The 18,020-nt window shown below is 35.0% G+C and overlaps 5 protein-coding genes across 17 annotated transcripts; 2 read left to right on the top strand and 3 right to left on the bottom strand.

The window, feature by feature from the left end:
• Window positions 1-1,817: 1,817 nt before the first annotated feature.
• LOC107423654 (serine/arginine-rich splicing factor RS31) lies at window positions 1,818-4,716 on the top strand. 6 transcript variants are annotated; one of them, XM_016033245.3, is made up of 6 exons: window positions 1,818-1,935; window positions 2,194-2,342; window positions 3,597-3,709; window positions 3,808-4,037; window positions 4,151-4,426; window positions 4,555-4,716. In XM_016033245.3, the coding sequence occupies exons 2-6, from the start codon at window positions 2,237-2,239 to the stop codon at window positions 4,583-4,585; spliced, it is 756 nt and encodes a 251-aa protein (XP_015888731.1). In that variant the 5' UTR covers window positions 1,818-1,935; window positions 2,194-2,236; the 3' UTR covers window positions 4,586-4,716. The 6 variants fall into 6 exon arrangements, with proteins under 6 accessions (XP_015888731.1, XP_015888732.1, XP_015888733.1 ...); XM_016033246.4 differs by having other exon boundaries at window positions 2,229-2,342; XM_016033247.4 differs by having other exon boundaries at window positions 1,833-1,935; window positions 2,232-2,342.
• A 1,256-nt stretch (window positions 4,717-5,972) lies between these two features.
• On the bottom strand, window positions 5,973-6,922 carry LOC107423656 (calcium-binding protein KIC). Of its 2 annotated transcripts, none has more exons than XM_048479810.2 (2): window positions 6,773-6,922; window positions 5,973-6,469 (listed from the first exon to the last, which is right to left on the bottom strand). In XM_048479810.2, the coding sequence occupies exon 2, from the start codon at window positions 6,466-6,468 to the stop codon at window positions 6,085-6,087; it is 384 nt and encodes a 127-aa protein (XP_048335767.1). In that variant the 5' UTR covers window position 6,469; window positions 6,773-6,922; the 3' UTR covers window positions 5,973-6,084. The 2 variants fall into 2 exon arrangements, with proteins under 2 accessions (XP_048335767.1, XP_048335766.1); XM_048479809.2 differs by lacking the exon at window positions 6,773-6,922 and adding an exon at window positions 6,581-6,700.
• Window positions 6,923-9,603: 2,681 nt separating this feature from the next.
• Window positions 9,604-11,149, bottom strand: LOC107423647 (protein yippee-like At4g27745). Of its 3 annotated transcripts, none has more exons than XM_048478646.2 (3): window positions 10,929-11,149; window positions 10,322-10,460; window positions 9,604-10,033 (listed from the first exon to the last, which is right to left on the bottom strand). In XM_048478646.2, exons 2-3 carry the CDS (start codon window positions 10,412-10,414, stop codon window positions 9,809-9,811), a joined length of 318 nt encoding a protein of 105 aa, XP_048334603.1. In that variant the 5' UTR covers window positions 10,415-10,460; window positions 10,929-11,149; the 3' UTR covers window positions 9,604-9,808. The 3 variants fall into 3 exon arrangements, with proteins under 3 accessions (XP_048334603.1, XP_015888721.2, XP_015888720.2); XM_016033235.4 differs by having other exon boundaries at window positions 10,322-10,476; window positions 10,929-11,131; XM_016033234.4 differs by lacking the exon at window positions 10,929-11,149 and having other exon boundaries at window positions 10,322-10,879.
• Window positions 11,150-11,619: 470 nt separating this feature from the next.
• Window positions 11,620-13,423, top strand: LOC107423641 (uncharacterized). Of its 2 annotated transcripts, XM_048478408.2 has the most exons (4): window positions 11,620-11,876; window positions 12,077-12,280; window positions 12,433-12,523; window positions 13,042-13,423. In XM_048478408.2, exons 2-4 carry the CDS (start codon window positions 12,167-12,169, stop codon window positions 13,167-13,169), a joined length of 333 nt encoding a protein of 110 aa, XP_048334365.2. In that variant the 5' UTR covers window positions 11,620-11,876; window positions 12,077-12,166; the 3' UTR covers window positions 13,170-13,423. The 2 variants fall into 2 exon arrangements, with proteins under 2 accessions (XP_048334365.2, XP_060674726.1); XM_060818743.1 differs by having other exon boundaries at window positions 11,620-12,280.
• Window positions 13,424-13,924: 501 nt separating this feature from the next.
• Window positions 13,925-17,568, bottom strand: LOC107423664 (probable serine/threonine-protein kinase WNK6). Of its 4 annotated transcripts, none has more exons than XM_016033269.4 (7): window positions 17,020-17,568; window positions 16,588-16,625; window positions 16,186-16,413; window positions 15,878-16,098; window positions 15,638-15,795; window positions 15,151-15,547; window positions 13,925-15,033 (listed from the first exon to the last, which is right to left on the bottom strand). In XM_016033269.4, exons 1-7 carry the CDS (start codon window positions 17,134-17,136, stop codon window positions 14,168-14,170), a joined length of 2,025 nt encoding a protein of 674 aa, XP_015888755.2. In that variant the 5' UTR covers window positions 17,137-17,568; the 3' UTR covers window positions 13,925-14,167. The 4 variants fall into 4 exon arrangements, with proteins under 4 accessions (XP_015888755.2, XP_048334363.1, XP_024932686.2 ...); XM_048478406.2 differs by having other exon boundaries at window positions 16,977-17,568; XM_025076918.3 differs by lacking the exon at window positions 16,588-16,625.
• Between the last annotated feature and the right edge of the window lie 452 nt (window positions 17,569-18,020).

Genomic DNA, 18,020 nt, shown 5'->3' on the forward strand with positions numbered 1-18,020 from the left:
TGCATACAAGATACATAGAAAGATTGCAATGACTTAATACCGAGTATGCAAAGCATGAAAACATGATCATTAATAAAATAAAATAAAAAATAATAAATGGGTTTAATTAATAAGGTGAGAGGGGACAAAGGTGGTAAGCTGTAAGAAAGCCATGTGAGAATTTATAATTATTCCAACTTTTTTGAGTTGTGCGGCAATGCGTGAGCAATCATAATTAGCTATTGTTTATTTGGTACCAAATTCCCGGAAAGTTCTTCGTTTTACCTGCTTTCACTTAAAAAATTAATTCAAAAAAGAAACCAATTAATTTCTTTTAATAATTAAACTGTTATCACTTAGAACTTAGAATCCCTACACAAAGTCACATTATTATTGTTGGTCAATGGCATCCTTAGCTAAATGGGTCCTCTCCATAAGCATTTTCATATTCCTTTCTTTCTGTTTTTTGGTTTCCCTTTAAATAAAATAACAATGTGTGTAGTGGAAGATACTTGGACCGATGCCCATCTTTCTTGGTGTTGCCTTCCATTTGCTCATCTGTCTAATGCTTTTATGGTTGGTACATCTACTTTGTACAACTCTTATTGGGAACCCCAAAAATTATTATAAAAAAAAAAATGGTTGTTTCATTGTTGAATATGAATATTTTTTTTAAATATTTATTTATATGTAAAATTTAAGAATTCATTAATTTTTACACAACAATATTTTGAAAAACAATTATTATGTGTTTTCTAATATTAGACTTTGAGTCTAATTCGTTTTATGTGGTGATTTCCCAAAAAAACAAAAAAATTCATTTTATATGGTGTAAAACTTTCAAAAATCTCTACAACGGTAAATAAAAATTGTTTGATTCAGTCCTTAGTGCTTAAGCAAAGTAAAGTTAGTTATATTAAAAGTATGTTGTATGGCTAATCAGAAAATATTTCTGTCATGATATACTAAAGAAATGCTATTCTCTTTTCTCCTTTTATTCAATTATTATTATTATTATTCTTTGTTTTGATAGGTTATATTATGTTCGCTTTATATGGTGCTGTTTTTGTTGTCATATATATATATATATATATATACTGGAGTTAAGAGGTAAAATTCAAATCATTATTTAAAAAAATAATGCGTCTTAGCATGTAAGGTTATTGTTACTGGTTGACATTTATTAATTGATTTTGATTTAGCATATGTATATATGTATCTTTTGACGTGTCACATCCATTCTATTATCAAATATATATATATATATATTTTTTTTTTTTGGTGGCTGCGATTACCATTTACCAGTATGTTTATGTTATGTACTCCTTTACCTACTCTTATTTTTCTTGTCCAGTACTAAAATAAAATATAAGTATTCTACTGACCATTGTCAATCAACTTCATTATTTTTATCAAAAAATAAAAATAAAACTTTACTATACCTTATAGCCACTCCTAATAGCCCATTTGATGGCGTAGCAGCTTATTGAACCGTAAACGATGTGGGGTTGGAACCCAGCCCACATAATTAAGGGCCTGGGCTACGCATGGGCCAAGTCATTTGTTGCGGAATCGATGAGCCCAGATGTATTCTTGGGGCGAAGACTGGGTCAACGCCAAGTGTATCAAGGTCAAAGTTATTTAGTACCTCTAAACCCCATTGGGGCTTTATTTTCTCCCTATAAAACCCAACCCACATAATTAAGGGCCTGGGCTGCACATGGGCCAAGTCATTTGTTGCGGAATCGATGAGCCCAGATGTATTCTTGGGGCGAAGACTGGGTCAACGCCAAGTGTATCAAGGTCAAAGTTATTTAGTACCTCTAAACCCCATTGGGGCTTTATTTTCTCCCTATAAAACTCAAAGACAGTCCCTTCTCACCTCTATCGACTGTCGCGAACACTTTCTTGGCTTTTAGGGTTTGTTGGGGTTATCCCAATCGAGTCTTTTTAAAGGTACTCTTCCTTATCTTTAACGTCTCTGCTGCCCTAGGTATTTCTTGTTTTTCAGTGTTTGTTTCCCGAGAAAAAAGAAATTGACGGGAAGCTTGGAATTTTTATTTTTATTTTTTTCCCTCCGTCGTGTTATTGAATAATTCAAGCGAAGTGAACCATATATTTGTTACAAATTCTTAGGATTTTTATTTGTTTTATTGATAAGCAGTTTATGTGGTTAGCTGTGGTGGGTTTTGATGTGTTATGTGGTTTCACTAGGGTTTTTCTCTTTGGTGGTATTTTTTCTTGGATAGTAGCGAGAATGAGGCCGGTATTCGTTGGGAACTTCGAGTATGATACTCGACAATCGGAGCTGGAGCGTCTGTTCTCCAAGTACGGGAGGGTCGAGCGCGTCGACATGAAATCTGGTATAATGCTTTTGTCTAATGTTGTGTCTACTTTCTCTTTTTTAAATTTAAGATTTACAACTTTTTCCTTAGAATCCATGCTACTTCTCTAGCTCTAGCATTCAGCTTGATGCTCATATTAAACTAACTAGTTTATCGTGTTGGCTTTACATTAAAGGGAGAGGAAAAACGAACCCATCTTATCTCCAGTCTTAGTATGTGGGTGCTGTTTTGTGAAGGAGTAATATATATTATTTTTTTAATGGTCTAGCATTGGTCGATTGGGTTTTGGGTTGCATAAATTCAAGTCAATCTTTTAGTATTGAAAATTAGATTTGGCCAGTTTGTTTTAGTCTTGTTCCTGCCTTTCTATCCGCACTGAAACGATGTTGCTTTTTATGTATATATATATTTTTCTCTGATCAAATGTTAGACCCGTTTCAGTTTATCAAGGGCACAAACCTTGTTTGTTGCTGCTTCTTTTTCCTGGCACGAGGACATCCCTTATTTTGATTTTTGAATAAATATCAGTTCGATCGGAGGATATATGGCTACTTATGTAGTGTGTATGTCCAATGCCTATTTCCTTGGTGGAAAGGAAATGGTAGCCTCGAAATTGCTGTGTTTTTGGAGAGAACCTCCACATTTAAGTGTTTCTTTTGACGCAGGAACTTATGCTAAGGGAAAATTGTTGAGCTTCTTTCTGGGCTCGCCAACATCTGTGCAAAAATTTTATTTTGGGAAGGAAAACCTTCCTGGTTGCCTGCTCTCCTGCACTCACAGATAGCTACATTCTGCATTTTCTTCATTCGATCATCTGCACTCACCCACTCCTTCGCTTAAAGTTGCCATTTCACAAGAATAGTGGGATCTTTCAATTGTTATGCTATGTCTACCACCATGTTCATAGGGGATAGATGAATTCTGGCCATGCTTTCTACCACTGATAATAGGGGATCATTGATATCTGTCATGCCATGCCTTCCATTACTGAACTCCTGCTGTCTGAATGGCGAAGCATGCTTAGCAATGACATCTCAGACCTGAAACTTTGGATTAAAATATTTTATATGCAACCATCATGATTTAGTTCATCATGCAACGCCTCTACAGCCTAATGTTCATCAGTCCCTCTCGTTATGCAGGTGTTGTATTTTCTTTAGTTTGTGCCAGGGGAAAGAAATATTGAGGCTGATGTACTTCCTGCTTTAGCACAGAATGATATGGCAATATCTCCGCCTTTATCTTCTACATCTGATTTGACTTTTCCTTCAGGTTTTGCTTTTGTCTATTTTGAGGATGAACGGGATGCTGAAGATGCTATTCGTGGGCTGGACAATAGGCCATTTGGATATGACAGGCGCAGGCTATCTGTTGAATGGGCTAGGGTATGATTTGGTTTTATTTCCATGATGTTCTTTACTGTCTCATTTTCTTCTTATTCGTTTTCCTTCATTGTGACCACTATAGAACTTTTAATTTTCAGGGTGAACGAGGACGGCATCGTGATGACTCTAGATTATCAGCAAACCAGAGACCTACTAAAACCTTGTTTGTAATCAACTTTGATCCTCTTCGTACAAGAGTTCGTGACATTGAAAGACACTTTGAACCATATGGGAAGGTTCTTCATGTTAGAATTCGAAGGAACTTTGCATTTGTGCAGTTTGAGACTCAAGAAGATGCTACAAAAGCTCTTGAATGTACACACATGAGGTGAGTTGAAAACAAGAGTATGCATGTTTTGTTCTTTGGGTAAACTCTTGGTTATAACTTGATTCTCGTACCAATTTATGGAGTTGAGCCAATTTATATTTTGAAATTTGCAGCAAGATACTTGACAGGGTGGTCTCTGTTGAGTATGCTCTGAAAGATGACGGGGAGAGAGGTGATCGCTATGATAGTCCTAGGAGAGGAAGTTATGGTAGGCGTGGAGATAGTCCATATGGGAGATCACCTAGCCCTCTGTATCGCAGGCGACCAAGTCCTGACTATGGTCGACCTCGCAGTCCTGCTTATGACAGATACAATGGCTCTTCATATGACAAGCGCAGGAGTCCTGATTATGGTAGGAACTTGAGTCCTGAATACGGCAGATATAGGAGGTTTGTATTATTGCTTATGCCTTTGTGTGTTTTAGTATTTGTGGGGCATGCATTTTTTGGTAATAATTTTTAATATATATTGATGTTTCAAAGTATTGATTAGTTTATTCTTGAATCTCTCTTTGCAGCCGCTCGCCCATTCGAAGGTCAAGAACATGAAGTAATTGCGGTTCAGTGGATGAAGTGGGCTAGATTGTGTTACTTTCTAGGGGTTTTCTACAGGCTTATGAACTCATATTGTATTGATATTAAGTAGTTTGTTTTAAATAAAAATCTCTAGTGTTTCAATATTTATTTGTCTTTTTATATTTTTATTTACAAGTTTTCGCGACAAAACTTATGGTTGGTAATGTTTTATAAAATTAAATGTTTTTAAATTTATACATGAAGATGAACATGAGCTCCATTTTTAAGACTATTTTAGGGAAATGTTGGATGCGGCTGTTTATTTGGTGAATATGTTGGATACAATCGGTATTGATGAAACCAGAGAGCTTTCTTCATACAAATTTTCGTTACAACTATCTTTGAAGATTATTTCATAACTTAATCCTTGTTTACTACGTTTTTTATAATAATATTTGTAATAAACTAAAAAAGCTTAATCTGAAACCTAAAACTCGGGAGAATCACAATAATCATATGTGAGAAATTAATTAAAAAGATTTATATATATATATATAAAAAAAAAAAAAAAAAAAACCTTGTAATTGTAGCTGGTGGGTTATCACGCGTTGTATTTAAGGAAGCGCAGTGTGAGGGGTGCTTAGGTAGTGGAGTTTGATAGAAGACATTAAGGAGTAGTGGTTGGTGTTGTCGATATAACGTAGATGTGACCTAGAGCCAGAGCCTGAGGAAGTTTCCCTGCGGCATCATCATCATCTACATCTGGGATATGGTATATGATGCACTGACTTGATGTGCAGTGCCTTCTTTTTAGTCTGCTGCATTTTGCATTCAAGCATTTCTCAGCAAGCGGTCCCCCTGTTAGCTCTTTGGCTATCAATGACCTCTTCCCCACCTCTCCTTTTTATTACCAATTGGGTTCTGACGGTTCGCTTCTCTTTCAACAAACAGATGTCATGTGTCTCTCATCGCCGATCTTTTGCTTTCATACAACATTGGTCATGTCAACTTTTACTTTTCTTAAAACCATGTCTCCTATCATTGTACAATAAGGGGGAAAAAAAAAAAAAAAAGACTTTCATTGCTAAAACCTATTGATCAATTACAGGTTTTATTTTTCTTTTTTTATGTATTTTATTTTATATATATAAATATATTTATATATCAAATTTCAATAATCAATTTGTAGAGAATTGATATTTATTTTGTAGATTGTTCTTCTGTAAAGGCATTACCTAACCGCAGGTTCTTTTTTCCAATCTCATCCTTGTCCTATTTCAAGGATTGAAAAAGCTCACAAGGCTTTTACCAGGAGACTTTTTGGCGTCATTGAAAGCATGCCATGCCAAAGCTCCTCCATCAATAAAAAACAATGGTCTCTCCCTTGTTCAATAATTTTGATTAAAATTATAAACAATAATATATAAATAAATATTTATAAATAGAGATATAGATAATATGCCTTATCAAAGTTGAGAAACAGAATGATAGTTTGATTTCTAACAACCATGATAAGACAAATAATATCGATATCAAACAGAGGAGGATTTCTTTAGCTCTTGATCAATAGCCTTCTCAAGCCATGCCTCAGCATCTTCCATCATCCCGGGGCTTAGCCTTACCATCAAGATGCAGAATTCAGTCTCGTTTAGTGCTCCATCTCCATCAAGATCTCCCTCTCTAACCATGGCTTCTGCATCCTCTTTGCTCATCCCCTCCATGCCCAGAAGTGCTGAATTCTTTCTCAGGCTTCCGGCTGTTATTAACCCTCTTCCAGGCTCAGCAAGAAGCTGAAACCCCTTGCATAATTCTGACATAAAGTTGTCTACATCCAGCTTCTCTGCCATCACAGGCAACAAGTCCTCATACTCGGTGGATGTGGAAATCTTCCCTCCACCTGTTTGATTTTGTTCCATTCTGTTTGCCATGGAAGAAGAAGTTTCCAAATTATTATGAGGGACACAAAAAAATAAAAATAAAAATTGAGGAATGGAACAGGAAATAGCGTAGGAAGGAACAAAAAGGTACAAGCACGAAGTTCACAAGGAACTGGAATATATAAGGCTCAAGGAAAGTCTTTGTGAGCATAGAAAGTTTCTCTACTTTTAATTTGTAGGGAACGTGAAATCAATTTCAAAGTATCAAAATTCCAAATCCAAGCATATGTGTTTTCAATCTCAGCCATTCATTTCTATATTTATTTCTCATATAAACCCCTACCGTAAATCATATAAAAGTTCCAATCCATCTATGTTAATAGGGAAATGCTTAAACGAACGGTGTGATCCTCGTGGGACAAGACATGTGAAAGGTCTATAATTCTCCAGATTTATGCCACCACTGGATATGATATTTTCCTTTTTCTTTTTCTTTTTCTTTTTTTTTTCAAGTATAATTTCTTAAATAGGAAAATTATAATTTAAAGAATTTCTAGGAAGGTTCACTTCTCTAAGTCCTAGAGGAAGGAGGTAAGGGATGCTGTGGATAAACGTAATCTTCATGAGAAAGGGAATTAGTTTAAATGGTCCTGAGTTTGGTTTCTGTGAAGCTTCCTATTTTTGTTTTTTATTTTTTTATTTTATGTGCTTTTTTATATATATATATATATATATATATATTTTTTTTTTAATTCCTAACCCATCATTTACATATTTTTGGATTCTTGATTTGTGGTCTGCAGCCATGATATCAGCCGTCCACTATTTTATATTTGTAGTAAGTTAATAGCCAAACAAAGAATAAGTGCAAGCTGACCCACCCTAGGTTAGTCTTTAGGGTATAGAATATGATTAGATAGGTTGTTTCTGAGTGGATTTATATATATATATATATATATATATATATATATATTATATAGCAATGAATAATGGTAGATAAGAAAGAAAAAGACAGATCTATACACAAAGCCAGCTTTCTGGTGATAAAAAAAGGACAGCCAGCTTTCCTTTCACATGGAGCTCTTCTTAGACGGCCTTCTCCAAAGTCCAAACCATATGTTTTGCATGTATATGACGCAATTTATTCATGGATTATATATTAGTTCCTTTAAGATTTTAGCGTTTTGGGTTATTGGCAAGATTTTTTTACCCATAAAAAACACTTTTACTTGTTCATTTTTAATGATCAGAAACCATAGGACCTTAACATAAAAGCTATCAAATTCCCACAGCATTGATTCTCAATCTCATATTTTTCACTTAATAGTTGCGTGTAGAAAATGTTTTTCCAATACGTCATTTGGAAAATAACAACTTTTATGCCGCATAAAAAAATCCTAGAAAATTAAAAACGACAGCCGTATGGTTTTGGAGTTTACTCATAAATGTCTATTCCATTCAAAATTAAAATCCAAAATGCTCGCTATTTCATTTTCGTAGCAACTAATACAGGGGGACCACCGATGCTATTTTGAGATTGAAGAGGGAAAAAAAAAATCAAAATAGCATCTTGGTCTATAATTAAGTTTCCATTAATCTTGAAGAACAACCAAACCAATTTTATCAATTTGTGCATAAAAAATCAATTGCTTCTTGGACCAACATGTCACTGCAAAAGTCTCAGCTCAATTTTGAAATTTTGAAGCCAAAATTTTCCTGCCTTTAAGACCCCAAAAGATAATGCATTGCATGGGCCAGAAGACAAAAAAGCCCTACCATTTTTCAGGCTACAAAACAAAGAACTTTATATTAAAAAATATTCCTGCATCAAACATATGAAATTAAACTGAATTCAGAAATAATGATTACAGATTCAACTATGATGAAGATCAGTAGCCTCACCTCAAAACACTTGTCTATGGTGTAGTCGTTCCGGGAAACATGGTTTTCACATCTTCAACAAATGTATGATGTTGGCCCAGCAGTTTCTGTCATTCAATGGAATATTTATTTCCAATAATATCCACTCTGCTTGAACAGATCATGAATTTAGTGTCATTCGTGCAATTAATTTAGTGAAGATTCCAAACCAACGTGAAACATTGAACATAGTGAACAACTACGTAGTACGCACTCAATATTTGAGATCCCCAAAACTTAAATGAGAGAGCTCTGTCTGTATGAGAAAACAAGATTCAATGCGATACAATAATTGGTGCTCTACTACTAAATTCATTATTAATTAAATAATAAAAATATGTAACTTGGCAAGTCTCAATCACATCGATGACTGCAAAACCATTGGATTTGGGATTAAGAACTCAAGATTAACCAAATCTCTTTATGAAAGACAGAGGAAGAGAAAAAAGGAAGCTATAATATTTCTAAACTGTACAGGGTTTCCATTTTTCTTTTTTTTTTTTCTCTTTTTTTTGGGAGAGGTTTTTCAATATAGTTTAGTAACTTGATTAACGGAAAACCAAAAGGAAAAAATAAAAAGAGATTTTTGATTTATTTTTCTTTTTAAGTCTAGCTTATCGTTTTGTTAAGAAACCAAAATCTACAAAGTTAAAGCATGCCATTAGTTTCTCTTGAAGTGATGCAAATTTTTGCTAACTTTTGTTCTTTCAAAAACGTCTAGTCACTTTTGTAGAATTAAAGGATTATAGTGCTTCTTCTTAGCGGAGAAAATGATGAAGAAGAACTCTATTGCCTCCCTGAAAAAAAAAGACTCCATTAAAGTTTCCATTACATTTATTAACATATCAAATAAGTACTGTAAGAAGAATCTTGAGGAACAACTGTTTCTTGTATCCTGACATCGTTGGGAAGAGAAGTCGTGCTTTTTTTGTTCTAGTCAATTGGAAAAATAATGCAGAACTGGTAGAACATCTTGTGTAAGCAACAGTCTGATTGATTCTAACCAATTAATACTCAACGACCAAAATCTCTACTTTCCTGTTAATTTTCTAAGCATCCAATCAGATGCCTTAAAAAAGGAAGGGAAAGGCCGAAAAAACACAGAAGGCTAGAAAAGATCCAACTTTTCTGTCCCATCAAGGATGGGAACGTTTTTTCCCTGCCTCCTCCTTTTGTGGACCAAATCTTTAAAATACAACATAATTTCAACCCCTTAGAAAACACATTAAAAAAAAAAAAAAAAAGAGCTTTAACTGCACAAATGATCTAGAATTTTTAATTCTGCAACAATACCAGCATTTACAATTGTATTGACAATAGTGTAAAACAATTATATGTCCAATTTCCTATGCAATGCTCAAAGTAAGAAAACGTGAACTTCCTTTGCAGTTTACCCATTGAAAAAAATGTATGAACAATCAATATAACCAATCCACAATTATCTGTAGTCTGCTGCAAATTAATTCTCCATGTCAATCTTGTACTTTTCGAGTATGAATTTTCCTTCTTTGTACCTCTGGGATTCCTCATAAGCTTTCTCATACTTCCAGCCTAAAATCTCCCCGCAATCATTGCAATATACATCTACGATTGTGTGAAGACCAGTTATAAGCTGCCTCTCCTGTTTGGGCCCCAGAACAATATTCATTACATGGGAGAAGAGAAAGGCTCTACCACTTCTTGACTGATTACAGAAACACAAGCATACAGTGAGCAAATAGGACGAAAAAGATCATCAAGTAAAATACAATCAGAAATAGATGTGGTTGCTAGAAAAACACATAATTCACAGAAGAATCCAAAAACTTATAAAGCATCATGTTTTATGTTCAACACCCAAAACTTCTATTTCACTTAAATTCTCTTTTAAACAAGCTGCATTAGCGGTAAAGAACAAATACAATAACTGATTCTAAAAGGGTGCTGAAACTGATCAAATAAAGCAAGATCAATCATGGAAGATCATGTTCACCTGAAAATTTTTAGAAACTATATCATCATGACGAGCTAGGTGGTTCTGGCACTTGAAGCAACTATAGAGCCGGGTTCCAACTGAATCCGCCATTGAAGAATTTTTCAGATCGGAAAGAAAGAATAAAGTCACCTGCCAACTGCAAAACCAACACACTATACCAAAAGTTTCCTCAATCACCATAAAAGCAACCACCCATTTGACCATATTCATTTCGTGGAAAGATTTTGTATATTATTAATTAAACATTGTCAGAATCAATTATTGAGACATAGTATAGTCAAAATGATAGAACTAAACCAAGATGATTAAGTAGAGATTCCGAACAAGCAAGAAACATAAAAAGTCTTGAGAAAACAATTGGCCAATTGGGGTTGATAGTGACATGATCATTAATTAAAAAAGAAATATTTGGATGAAGCAAATATTTAAAACAAAGATTATTGTTTTTGATTACTTGGAAAGCAGTTTTTCATTTCATTATATTTATACGTACCCACTAAAACAAACAGGAAGAAAAAAACAAATAGAAATAGAAAACGTACATATCAAAGAAATGGAATTTAACTAAGAAATATAGAAAGAGATAAAAGAGAGTTAATTCTACCTTTTAGAGAGATGTGGGTTTAGGGTTTCTGTGTTGGCGGAATCGGAATTGCAATTTTAAGAAACACGCCTCAAAGTTATTTAGACGCACTGGTTTTGTAAAACACTGAGGTCAAACTTAAAACTAAATTCCATCTTAGAGAAAAAAAAAAAAAAAAGCTTTAAATATATATATATATATATATATATGCGTAAAGTTTGGTTTATTAGTGAAGAAAATCCCGGGAAATTAGTGAAGCTAAGCAGAGTTTCTTCTTTCTACGCTACCTTCCACTACAATCTGATGGAAGCTGAGAGAAGGGTAGCTGTTTTTAAAATAAAAATAAATAAAAAATAAAAAAAGTGATTTTGGAATACTAAAAACATGTTTAAAAATAAAGAGTATTTTTTATGTAATAAAAAATATTTTTAAACATAAAAAATAAAATTTTTAAAACTTTTTCCATAATTCTCTTTGTATTACATTTTATATATATATATATATATATATATATATTAATTTTTAACAATAAATATTTTTCTAATATATTAACATAATATAATAATTTTAAAATTTAAATAAATATTAAATAATATTAATATAATATAAAAAATAATATTAATATAATATTAAAAATAATAAAGGTTGATGAAGAGCTGTTTGGATGCTCTAAAGTTATAACTAATTGTGTTAAACGGTGTGGCATGGTCTATGTGGCTGTTAATAAAAAGGATATGACTCATGAGTGCGGTTGACAGAAACGGTATCGTTCCTTTCGAATAAAAGAACTTGCCGCCAGAGTTGCCCTATCACTCGCTCACACTCGATGCTAATAGTCTTTAGAAAATTCAATCCGATGAATCCTCTGTCGAAAAATCGACGAATCTGATGGTTCTCTAATTGGGATTCAAGAAAAGTTGAAGCCTTTCGGAGCTGTGGACTTCTTCTCTATTCGTTTTAATTTCAAAGGTGAGTTCTTTCTTTCCGTTGTCTGAAAAATCAACCAAAACGAACACCCCAACCAGTGTGATTCACCAAGTGACCCATTCTTTGATTATTTTCTGGGAAAACAAACAGACAACAATTTCATATCTAATAGGAAAGTAGTTGTTTACCAATTGAATTGTATATGAAACGTAACTGACATTGTTAATAAAATACGATTGAAGCATAAAAAACTGAAATTGCAGAGAGAGAGAGAGAGAGAGAGAGAGAGAGTGAGTGAGTGTGTGTGTTTGGGTTAGAAGCTTTCAGCGCCAATGGAGTGCTGCCCGACATGTGGAAGCATGCTGTTATATGAGCTGCCCCATATGGGTCGCCCTGCAAGATTCCACTGCCCGAGGTGCCCTTACGTATGCCACTTCGAAAGCGGGGTATTATACCTTTCTCACCTTGTAAAAATTTTATGGTGGATATGGATAGTATGATATTGTGTATTGAACTGTGTGCTTGTGGAAATGGGTTTTCTCTGTGTGTTTTTATTTTTTGTTTTTATTTTTTATTTTTTTTTGTTTTCTGTTTTCAGGTTAAGATAAAGAGAAAAGAACGTTTGGTTAGAAAGCCTATTGAACCCGTCCTCTCCCAAGATGACTTGAAAAATGCGCCCAAAGCTGAAGGTTTGGCTTACTAACTTGCTTTAATTAGTTAAATTGAACTAGAGTTATGGTCTTTTGGCTTATAGAAATTTTACACTTGTTTTTGGTTGTTCGTGCTTCTGTTGGGATTTTCCACTCTATGTGTAAGCTTGAGCAACATCATATTAGATTATTGGTGAAAGAGGTCTGAGCTTGCTATGTAGTTTTTTTTTGGGTGAAATTGCTATTTAGGATTTACTTGCTGCCAGTGTGCAGACATGTTCTGTCTCGTTTGGTAGTGTTTTGTATTCCAAAGTCCATGGTTTGCAACTTATGAGCTCGTGTGAAAAGAACAATGGCCACTTAATTGTTTTTAGTGTTTCAAATTGCTTGGATTGCTAGAGTAGTTGAAGCAGACATGTGTCTCACTGTTAAGTAAACAGAGTTTTGGTTTTTTGTTGTGTATTCATGCTTCTTCCATTCCACAGTTACAAACTTTTCATTGAATTCTTGAAATATGCCTTATTTTTATCCATTTGTTTTATTTTATTTTCTGGCAGTAACATGTCCCAAATGTGGTCATGGATTGGCTGCTTACAAGACGATGCAAACTCGATCCGCTGATGAGCCAGAGACAATACTTTATGCATGCTTGGAGAAGAATTGTAGACATACTTGGCGTGAATAGGGTTCTTATCTCGCAAATATTTCTTATGCCCCCAAGGTTATAGGATTTATTTGCATTGGTTGAGTTGATATCCCCTGTAACTTAGCTTCAGAGTTCTCAAGTTTCGTACTGTATCCATTATGGAAAATTTTGAATTTAGTATTATGAACTTTGATAGCCTCATGAAAATTTTGAAATACTCCGAGTAATTGCTTGGTCTTAATCGGTTAAATGTATGGAATTCTTAATGAAATCTAAATTTTCTTTTTTAATTATCTCCACTTTTGGCTTGTTACTTCAAATTATAGAGGGTCTTCGTCTTCAAGCTGATAAGGATTTCACTGCTGCTAAATACATTGAGGGAAATGGAAGGCATTACATATATTGCTAATTGCATCGTTGGCTCAAAAGTGTAGCATCCGACGCCCTAACTTCACGGAACAGGAAATGTCGTTTGGCAAAGAATTTTGGGTATATCTTTTGACTTTCGTTCTTCAGAAAATAATATGCTGGCATGAGAGTGGCTGATACTTTATATATCAAAATTCAAATTACGCAACAGGTTTGGATTAGCTCCTATACCAGATCCCACTAGGATTCTCTTTGCCCTCAGTTTTGGATTAGCTCCTACACCAGATTCCACTAGGATTCTCTCTGCCTTCATAAATTAATAATATCCACAGTACTTTCCTACCGGCTCCAAGCCAATACTGTTTGTTTCATACGTTTTGATGACTAATCAAAAATAAGGAAGCATAGAACAAACCACAAGAGCATGGCAATGGCAAATTTGGAAATTCATATTCACATCCAGTAGAATGGAAACTACTTCCCATGGCACAAAATTTTGGCGCATAGAAAAGATCCCGACTTTGGTTGGAAAAGGAGAAACAAAGAAGAGTCGCATCCGACATGAACGTCAGCTTGCGACAACTCTTTCAATAAAATTGTCAACAAGTGGCATTCATAACAATGTAATAAGCTGAACAAGAGAAACAAGGGGCTAAATATGCTCTTAGTCAATGAACAACCGACTTCTTTTCCGTAAATCTCTTTCTGGTTGTCTCCAATGCTTCCTCCCTCCTCCTAGAAAGCTCTTGAAACCAATGTTCATATTGCGCCTCGATAGCATTAAGTTCCAAATTTAACTCAACATCCTGATCTCTGTCTGCTAGGCATAATGATGAACAGCTGCTTGTCAGGCTCATAACATTAGATACTCTGCACTGATCAGGCAACAACAAACCCAAGTTCTTTGTAAAATTCTTCAATAAGGTGTATTCTTCAGCATTGCTAGCATTTTCTTGTAATTTTGAATCATCAAAGTATGAATCCCTCGGCACTGGTTCAGCGGCAGACCAACTTAAGCCTTTACAGATTCCATTGGTATCGCAATTAGCATATTCATCTGCTATATCGTTTTTTGTGAAAGTATCATCAACCATAACCTCGGAGACAACTGATGTTTGTGAATGTTCATCAAAGAATCTAGCTAGATTTGGAGATGCACCATCAGGATTATTAAACAGGATACCTACCTCAGGTGGTCCAAGACCATCTTGAGGAACTAACCCAGACAAAACATCTTGCTCTACCACCAACCCAGCAGGAACACTAGAGAGCACTGAATCCCAAGGGTATATCATTGAGGTTTTTTCATCTCCAAGTACTGGAGAACCATGACAAGGACTAATCACTCCACTTGAGGAACAATCAGATGAGGGTTTCCAACCAGGTAAAAGTCTCATTATCAGGTAATCAATCAACTCGGCTATGAAGGCCACATCATGATCAGCTAATTCAAGTTGTTCAACCATCTCACCCGCAACTGACATTGCAGTATCAGTATCCAGATAGAATAGAAAATGTATATTCCTAACCCGACCTGCAAAATAATGAAACCAAAATTTGTCATCATTTTATAAAAAAAGGAACGAGTGGCATATAAAAAGTAAATATCCAATTTTCATGACAAAGTCATCCTCATAGTTTGGGTGCTTACCAGACGAGTCAGCAATTCGCAAGGTCAATGATACTGTGTGGTCATCATTTTTCTTCCCTTTTAACCTAAATTCATTGTTCTTGTTTGTTCTTTCAAATTCTAGAACTGGACAGGGTGGACTCCCAGTGCGGCTTCCTGCGCTTAAAGATAGCTGCTTATGGTCAGAATCTATGTCCATGGAAAGAGGTCCAGACTTCAGTAAATTTATTGCTTTCAGACTTCGGTTAGGTAACTGTAAGGGATCACGGATTGGTTCCTTTGGATTCACAACTTGAAGGAATGGGTCTTTGAGAAGCTCCTTTGCTGATAACCTCCCAGAAGCTGGAACCAAACATTTCTCAATAAACTGCTTAATTAGGGGGTCACTCACGTTACCAAGAGCAGCAGGCTTAATGCCCTGAAACAGAACATATTAGAAGACAGAAATAATTGATAATCTAATGGTTCGACTTAAAAACATTCAGCAGATGACAATTGGTAAACGTACCGAGATAACCTTCTTATAGATTTGAGCTGGGTTTTTGCATTCACTGTACGGGTACTCGAAAGTAACCATCTCTAACACGCACAGTCCAAATGAATAGACATCAACGAGTTCATTATATTCCTCCTCATAGAGCTCAGGGGCCATAAATTCAGGAGTCCCTAACATAAATAAGGAAAAGTCAAGTAATCTATGTTAGTCAGTTTGTTCAATTGATATAATCTGAAAGAACAGATTTGTTACCAATAACGCTTCGAGCAGTAGGCTGCTGCATAACAGTTGCCAATCCGAGGTCTCCAATTTTAACTTCTCCATGATTTCCATTAACAAAAATATTGTCACATTTTAAATCTCGATGAATAATAGGCGGAGAATGACTGTGAAGATAGACCAAACCCTGGAGAATTTGTCTAGCCCAGTTCTTTATGGCCTTCATGTCAACATTTTTATGCCTCTTACGATACCTGATAACAAAAGGTGCATAAGTGCTTCAATTGCATAATGCAGTCAAAGAATGCAAAGACAGAATGAGAAACGGAAACAAAACATACTGCCTTAGACTTCCAGATGTGAAAAGCTCGGTAATCATGTTAACAGTTTTCTGCTTATCATCCACCCAGGAACTATATAACTTAATTATATTCTCATGTTTCAATGATTTCAGTAGATGAACTTCAGAATATAACTTCTCCAAATCTCCTGGTGACTGCAACACAACATCGATTCTCACTTGATTCCAAGCAACTTCTATTCCATCAACCTCATCAAATGCCCTATAACTGCAAAAATCAGAAAAAGGAACCCGAGCAGAATCAATTGAAGTTAGCTAGATGTTTCTTGCTAAAGAGAACGCATTCCTGGAAAAAAGAATCCCATAAATAAACCTAAAAAGCTATGGAAAATCATTAAGAAAAATAATAAATAAATAAAGGATATACAGTCTCGGAACCTACACGGTCTTGAAAGCACCCTTGCCCAAGATTTCATTGTACTGTTGCCAAATAAAAAAAGCAATTATAAAAAGTAATAAAAAATGGAATGACTGTATTACCAAAAAAAAAAAAAAAAGGAATGACTGGATGATTATACTAACAAAGGAAAACAAAAATCTTTAAAAAGAATCCCATCCATAATAACAACAAAAAGATGACATAAAAAGTTTGCATTAACTGGTAACCCATCCACAATCAGTTGAATTACTGGCTAAAAGGACAATTTAAATTTGTAAAACGAGTACATCAAATTTTAAAAAATATGTGAATTGAGCACAAAGAAGTTCCTAGCAAGTAAAAAGCCAGAGAATTGGAATCGTATATGTAAGGGGTAAGAATTTTATACGTACAATAATAATAATAATAATGCATAATGCATATCGTAATATATACCCGCACATATCTACTACATGGATCTTTCTCTACAATCTTCATGTTCCCATCGGGAGGCTCCTTTTCTGCTAGCATTCCATTAATTTCTTGCAATGCCAAGCCACTGCCTGTATTCATTTTCTGCCAAGAACCAAACAGCAACCAGAAGAAAGGACAATGGAAGAATATCGAAACGTTTCCTTCTGAAAATTGTTTGTGGGTCAATTATAATATATATATATTTTTTCTTTTTTGTGTTTGTATATTTTTTCTTTTTTTTCTTTTATAAACTATTATCAAGGAAATCGTCGTTGATCGACCTTGGCTGAAATCAGACAACGACGACTCCGCTCAGAGAACGCTTCGGAGGCAATGCAAAAGGAATCGAATGCCGATTCCACACGCAATCGGCATTCGATGGCAGAGGAATGAGGCAATGAACTACCGACGACGACGAAGTTCAAAACCTCACCTTCCATAACACAAGATTTGTCCATCCTCACACCAAATCCAGCACGATCCACTTCTCAAAAACCATCATTGTCACCAACCCAGCCCCCACCACCCCCCCCCCCCCCCCCAAAAAAAAAAAAAAAAAGAAAAAAAAAAGGAAAAAAAAAAAAGAAAGACTGAAAGTAAAATGGAAATTTTTTTTTGGAATTGACCCAAATCAGAAATGAAGGTGTAAACGGAGGATTTAAGAGGACGAGAAATTTGGGAAAAGGAATAATGAGAATGCAAAGAGATTTGCGCTGAAAGAGAGAGAGAGAGAGTCAGAGAAAGCAAGCCGTTTGTATTTGTGAAATGGAATAGAACAAGGACACTGTGGATTATTCCCATTTTTGAAATTGGACTGGTGCGAAACTCAAGGTACGAACGCACACTTGTTTGGTGAATTCGGTCAACTCCATGATTCACCACCAGCTTTGCTCATTTTTGGATAGACTTTCCTACTGTACAACACGGCACGACGCCGTTTCCATCTCTTCTTGATTGGACACGAACCAACAAAAGAAAGTCAG

The sequence above is a fragment of the Ziziphus jujuba genome, chromosome 7 (genome assembly GCF_031755915.1).
Source record: "Ziziphus jujuba cultivar Dongzao chromosome 7, ASM3175591v1".
Classification (NCBI taxonomy): Eukaryota; Viridiplantae; Streptophyta; class Magnoliopsida; order Rosales; family Rhamnaceae; genus Ziziphus; species Ziziphus jujuba.